General features: G+C 41.2%; 1 protein-coding gene across 1 annotated transcript in view; it reads right to left on the bottom strand.

The window, feature by feature from the left end:
- Nucleotides 1–3,463: 3,463 nt before the first annotated feature.
- LOC109492846 (zinc finger protein 33B-like) overlaps nt 3,464–7,312 on the bottom strand; it is a 34,593-nt gene continuing 30,744 nt past the window's right edge. The window contains exon 4 of the mRNA XM_045040950.1: nt 3,464–6,273. Within this exon, the coding sequence (XP_044896885.1) occupies nt 3,944–6,273 (2,330 nt within the window). The 3' untranslated portion in view covers nt 3,464–3,943. The remainder of the gene's footprint in view (nt 6,274–7,312) is intronic.

The raw sequence follows: 7,312 nt of genomic DNA, 5'->3' as shown, positions 1-7,312 counted from the left end.
TCCCAGGTGGCCTTTGTCCTATCTCAGAACTCGTTAGTCAACAACAATCACTTAATGACAACTGGATGAACTGGGTCTTACGTGGTGACCTGCGTCTTAGATGGACCATCCTCTTAGTGTTGCCCACTGTGTTAACTGCCTCCTGCTCGGAGGGTTCACTCCATGTTGGTTTCAGATGTCAAGAGTCTAGGACACTAGGCCTTAACTTCAGACCACAGTTACTGTAATTAAAAATATTCTGAAGACTATAGACACAGCTCAAATGTTCATCAGTGGCCATTATATTTGTAGTGCAGGAACACAGGACCAAGGGAAACTTAGTACAGAAACAAGGTGTTATGAAGAGAGGTGAGAAATTTACGATACTTGCAGAAAAGACAAGGCGGCTTATAACAACAGGAAGCGACAGCTGAAAATAGGCTTTAGTGATGGTCAGCGTATGATTTCTGAGAATGCATTCTGCCTCCCACCATGGGAAAAGTGGTACTGAATACTGTGTTTCTAACTTTGTAATTTGAAGAAACACCCTCGGAGATTCCTGTATATTGCTATAGGCAGACAGGATGGTTCATTTCTTTCACACACTTTACATTTTAGAGTAGTCGTAGAGTTACAGACACATGGAGCAGAAAGTCAAATTCCTATACACCCCTTCACTCCTACCCCTCTGCAGCCCCCCATCATTCATATCTTGCAGTAGTGTGGTCCATTTGTTACAACTGATGAGTCAATGCTGATACAGGAGTACTACCTCAAGACCACAGTTTACATCAGGGCTTACCCTTTGTTACATTTTTGGGCACTGGCAAAGGATCCGCACGCCATCTACCGTTACAATATCCTACAGCATACTCCCACCGTCCTAAAAGTCCTCCATAATCCACCTATTCAGCCTTCCCTCCCCTGCCTCAATCCTCTGGCGACCACCGATCCTTTTACTGTCTCCCCACGTGCCTTGCCAGAACGCACTATAACTGGTAACGTTAAGGTGCAAAGCCTTTCGGATTGGCTTGTCTCATTCAGCAATATGCACGTAAAGGCTCCTGCATGTCTCCTGTTACCGAACGGCTCATTTCTTTTTACCACCCACCCAATCACCGTATCCTAAAGCCTCGTTAACTTGCGTCAGTGCGTTTTATTGTCGACTCCTGGAAATTCCCTACACGGGCAATCATGTTATGTGTGACTGTACACAGTTTTCTCTCCTCCTTCCCTGTCCAAGTCTCTCTCCTTCTCTGGTCTTGCTCTGTCGGCGAGGACTTCCAGGAGGAGGATGAAAGAGCAGGGACAGGGACCTCTTTGCTCTCCTCTTCTCACTGGGAAAGCATCTAGTTTCTCACCATCAAAGTACAACGTTAGCTGTAGGGCTGTTGGAGATGTTCTGTACCAAGTTAATGTTCCCCATACTCCCAGCCTGCTGAGATTTCTTATTGTGGATGTGGGTTAACGTTTTGTGAAAGGCTCTTCTGCACCTATTGATAAGATCATATGATCATTTCTTCTTTTGCCTCTTGATGCGACAGGAGACTACCCGACTATCAAATGTTGAACCAGCACAGCACCCCTGGAATAAATCCCACATGGTCATGGCACGTAATTATATATTGTAGGATTCAACTTGGTGGTGATTTGTTGAGGATCTCAGCATCTATGTTCCAAGACATACAGGCATCTAGCTTCCCTTTTCAGAATTTTTTTAAAGTAATCACACCCAACCTAGGGTTCGAACTCAGGACCCCGAGATTAAGAGTCGCGTGTTCTACTGACTCAGCCAGCCAGGCACCCGTTACTTTCCTCTCCTATAATGTCTCTGCCTGCTTTTGCTACTATAATAAGCATCACAGAATGAGTTAGGAAGGATTTCTTCTGCTCCTCCTTTTTGGAAGAGGTTGTAGAGAACTCGTATCATTTCTTGCTTCCTTAAGTGTTTGCTAGAAGTCACCAGTGAACACATCTGGGCCTGAACTTTCTGATTTGGAAGATTAAGGATGAACTCAGTTTCTTTAATAGATATTTGCCTATACAAATTTATACTTCTGTGAGTTTAGGCAGATTGTGTCTCTCAAGGAATAGATCTAGGTTATGAAATTTGTGGGCAGAGTTGTCCGTAACATTACTGTCCTCTAATGTCCATGTAATCAGTTGTTATGTCTCTCTTTCACTTCTCATATTGGCGACTTGTATCTACTCTTTTTCTTAGTTAACCTAGCTGAAGGTTTATCAGTTTTATTGACCTTTTCAAATAACTACCTTTTGGTTTATTGGTTCTCTTTTCAAACATCTCACTGATTTCTGCTCTAATTCTTAGTATTTGTTTTGCTCATTTTGGATTTAGTTAACTCTTCTTTTTCTAGTTTCCGAAGATGAAAGCTTAGACTACCTGTGCAATTTAAGATAATTAGTGTGTGTAACCTGATTTTTAAATCAGAGCTTGAAATGTATTATATCATCTTTACCCTCTGTCGGTCCATAAAAGCCTCACTCTGAGCTTCCTCTGGCTTTGCTCCAGTCTCAACCTACCCTCTCATATAATCAAAAATCTCCAAGGGCCCAGATCTGTTTCTGGGCACACTGGACCCCTGAATTTACAGCCTAGTTTACGACCCTAAGTGTCATATAGTCTGTCTGTGGCTTCTATTTTGAACTTTGCCTTAGAGGGCAGTTACTTCCAGGGGTTTGTACAACTGAGGCTGAGGGCTGGAGGATTCACATATGTACACTCAAGGAACCCCACGGCTTGAAAGGGGAAAATGAGATTACAGACTAGATATCCCTCTGCACAGAACACACTTACCATTTTGTTATTTCGATTTATATATTTTAAATGGTTACCTATTAGCTTTCTGGGTTTCCTTTCAAGACATTCCTCCAGGTTGCTACATACATGGGAGGTGTGCCTGATATTGAAACAACTGCTGAACTAGGAGTGTCTATATTCAATTCCCAATTATATCAACTTCCACTAGGAATATGAAACACACAGGTTACAGAAGGTAGCATTTGAAGATACAGGAGTCCTGTAAACTTAAGGGACACTTCACAGAATCATTTACCAGGGTTGCCATAATTATTAAATTTATCTCTCCTTTTTATAAGCTTCATATTCACATGAGCTGCCAAGATTAAGGTCGCCGAAATGATATGGTTATTAACACATCAGAACTTCCTGTGGTGAAATCCTGATTGCTTTGTAATCCCAATGCAATTAGGACAGATTACAGATTCCCTTTTGATTTTGTAACCGGTGTTAACTGATACTTAAACTATAAGCAAGAACATTTCATAAAACTTCACATACACATAGTGCATATAAAAACTACTGACGTGTGAATGTAAGTGAGTATTAGGGTATCGTCCATATTTCTGCTCTAGAATATACCACGGTCATGTAAGATATCTTTAGCTAAAGCTCAGGGAAGGGCACGTGAGCATGTTACGTATTACTACTAATACATACTACTAATTACTTGTTTTCAGTTTATTGTTTCATTTTACATTTTTTTGTTGTACACTGCACAATATTCCTCTAAAAATTACAACTTCTTATGTTGCCTAAAGTAATAAGGCATCAAAACCAAAACACAACTTCCAATATTATACTACCTCTAAAGACAATCTTCAAGCTCTTTGTCTCAAATTGAAAGATTTCTCCTTAATAGAAATTAACATAACCTACTTTGTATTTTAGCTAAAAACAAATCTTACAAAATCAAAACATCTTCAAGGTTCTATGCCCGCATTTGCTAGGGACATTCAAAAGAATGTTCCTTAACAAGACTGTCCTTTATGTGTTGCAGTCTACTTCGGGGTAAAATAAGGCCAGTTTGTGGACGAAAGTTATTCAACATTCAGGACATCAACATTGCTTCCTCTACAACGTGAGTTCTCTGAAGCGGAGCGACTGCTGAACCACACCTCAACATTCCTAAGACCCACTGCAATCCTAAGGTTTTTCTTGCGTGTGTGTTCTCTGATGTACAATGAGGTTTGACTTCTGAGAGAAGGGTTTTCCACATGTGTTACATTCATAGGGCTTTTCGCCTGTGTGTGACCTCTGATGGTTAACAAGGTTTGATTTACGGTAAAAAATTTTCCCACATTCATTACACTGACAAGATTTCTCCCCTGTGTGAACCCTATAATGCACTGTGAGAGAAGATCTATGAATGAAGGATTTCCCACATTGGTTACATTTGTAGGGTTTTTCCCCTGTGTGTTTTCTCTGATGTATAAGAAGTCCTGACTTCAAATAGAAAGATTTCCCACATTCATTACATTTATAGGGTTTTTCTTCTGTATGAGTTCTCTGGTGCACACTTAGAGCTGATTTATCACAGAAAGCCCTTCGACATTCATTACATTCATAGGGTTGCTCTCCTATGTGCGTTCTCTGGTGCTGGGTGAGCCTAGACTTCTGGACAAAAGATTTTCCACATTCATTACATTCGAAGGGTTTCTCCCCTGTGTGTTTTCTCTGATGTAAAGTAAGTCCTGACTTGACACAGAAAGACTTCCCACATTCATTACATTTATAGGGCTTTTCTTTTGTATGAGTTCTCTGGTGCACAATTAGAGCTGACTTATAACAGAAAGCCTTTCCACATTGGTTACACTCGTAAGGTTTGTCACCTATGTGGATTCTCTGGTGATAAGTGAGCTGAGACTTCTGGCAGAAAGTTTTCCCACATTCATTACATACGTAGGGTTTCTCCCCTGTGTGTATCCTACTATGTTTACTTAGGGACGATTTATTATAGAAGATTTTTCCACATTCATGACACTCGAACGGTTTCTCCCCTGTATGTGTCCTGTGATGTTGAGAGAGGGTAGATTTACGGCTGAAGGATTTCCCACATTCAGGACACACAAAGGGTTTCTCCCCTGTGTGAATTCTCTGATGCACCATGTGGTCAGACTTCAAACACATTTTCCCATATTCACAACATTCATAAGGTTTTAACTCTGTATGAATTTTCTGATGCCTGGTGAGTACTGACTTGTGGTAGAAACTTTTCCCGCATGCATTACATTTGTAGGGCTTATCCTTTATGTGGGTTTTCTGATGTTGTGTAAGATATGCCTTCCGACAGAAAGATTTCCCACAGTCAGGACATTCAAATGGTTTCTCCCCTGTATGAGTTCTCTGATGCAGGATAAGGTGTGAATTGATCCAAAAGGATTTCCCACATTCAGAGCATTCATAGGGTTTCAGCCCTAAGTGTGTTCTTTGGTGTTTGGTGAGGTCTGTCTTCTGGTAAAAAGTTTTCCCACATGTGCTACACTGATAGGGTTTCTCCCCTGTATGTATTCTCTGGTGTATCGTGAGGGCTGACTTGTGGCTGAAGGCTTTACCACATTCGTTGCACACATAGGGCTTCTCCCCCGTGTGTGATCTCTGATGTTTCGTGAGGTCTGACTTCTCCCAGAAAGTTTTTCCACATTCATCACACTGAAAGCGTTTCTCTCCCGTGTGTATCCTCTGATGTCGAGTGAGGTGGGACTTATGCCAAAACGCTTTCCCACATTCATTGCATTCAAAGTGTTTCTCTCCTTTATGATTTGTTTGAAGTTGTGGAAGGCATAAATCCCCCCGGAAATGATCCCCACTCTCACTACACTCCGAGGGTTTCATACGTGCCCCATGAGGTTTCAAAAGGGTAGACGTAACACATAACGATTTCCCACAACCACGCAGTCCACAGTGATTCTCTTCGGAGGCATTCATGTGATGTAACAGGAAAGAGGAGTTAGGAAAGAAGGTTCTCCCATATTCAATACATTCAGAGTGATTCTCTTCAGTGATCTCTCTCTTGTACGTACTCAATGTTGCCTTTTCGGGGAAGGTTTCTTGATACATGTAATATTCAAAATTTTGCTCTGCACTTTGAATCTTCTCACTATCAACAGAGTCCTCAACCTGACTGAAAGTTTCTCCATGTTTAAAAAATTCACTTGTCTCGCTAGTAGGAGTTTTCTCGTGTTTAATACTGAGTAGCAATTTTCCATAGGCACTAAATTCACCAGTCTTTTTTCCCAAACGTCTTTTCTTATTGATACACAATTCAGAAATACAGCTGAAACTCACTCCATATGAGTCACACTGACAGAGGCTTTCTCTGGAAGGAAACGAATTTGTGTCCAGGTTAAATGGCTTTCCTATTACATTACCTCGTTCCTTGGTCGGCGTTTTCTTACTGATGAATGCAACTTCCCTCACAGGTTTATGCTGGTTTTCTCGGCTCCTTCCTTTCTTGTGATCAGTTTCCCAGACTTCTAAAGATAGGAAAAATTAACCGTACACATAAATACTAACACATTTCTTCTGGAATTCAACGTATATACAAACGTCCTATGTTTTAGCGGATTTTGATTTCTTGTCTAGTCTCCAAGGAAGAAAATAACTATAAGTACTTATTTTTTCGATTTCTTCTGTTGGACATGAAAATACGAAAATGGAAACAAGAAACCAAAGGCCTGCCATGGTGGAAGAAAGGAGAGGAAATTACTATAAGCATACATCTGCATTCCAACGTCTGAGGAGTAACGGCAGCTACTAAATTCGGAACGTCTCCATCTATCCTCCAAATACTTCGAAGGATCAACATAAGGAGAGCAAATAAAATAACCAATCAACAACCCGTGACTTCAGCATAACTGGGAAATACAAAATACTACTGACTTCAAACCACCACTGAGGAAATAAACATTTAATACAGAAGAAACTGATAAAAGAGCTCACATCTATAGAAAGAGCTTGAGCCCGTGGCAACTACACGTAGAGGAAGAGACAGAGAACTTAGAGATAATTAAAGTCCTTTGTTTTAACTACTTACTTATTTTTGAGAGAGAGAGAGACAGGGAAACAGAGTGTGAGCGAGGAAGGGACAGAGAGAGAGGGATACACAGAATCTGAAGTAGGCTCCAGGCTCCAAGCTTGTAGCACAGAGCACGACATGGGACTCCAACTCACGAACCGTTAAGATCCTGACCTGAGCTGAAGTCAGACGCTCAACGGACTGAACCACCCAGGTGCCCCTAGAACGTATAGATAATTAAATGCAAATAAAATCACTCCCTCAAAGGAGAAGTCCCACCGTGAGAGGGAAAATATGGAGCAGACATCTTCGTTCTGACAGATGACAGCTCAGACCACCGAGAACTCCGACACAAGGGACTTGGAGTATTAATGGGAACTACGGAGGCAAGGGCTGATCGGGTGAAGAATTCAATTGTAAAAAGGCCAGAGTGATCTTAGAATATGACTCAAATTGTAAGAACCTGGTTATGAGCTCAACTGTCCCCTTCCCAAACT

This window comes from Felis catus, chromosome D2 (assembly GCF_018350175.1).
Source record: "Felis catus isolate Fca126 chromosome D2, F.catus_Fca126_mat1.0, whole genome shotgun sequence".
NCBI classification, from domain to species: domain Eukaryota; kingdom Metazoa; phylum Chordata; class Mammalia; order Carnivora; family Felidae; genus Felis; species Felis catus.
Note: the sequence above shows the minus strand (reverse complement) of the source record. Positions and strands in the feature narration are given on the sequence as shown.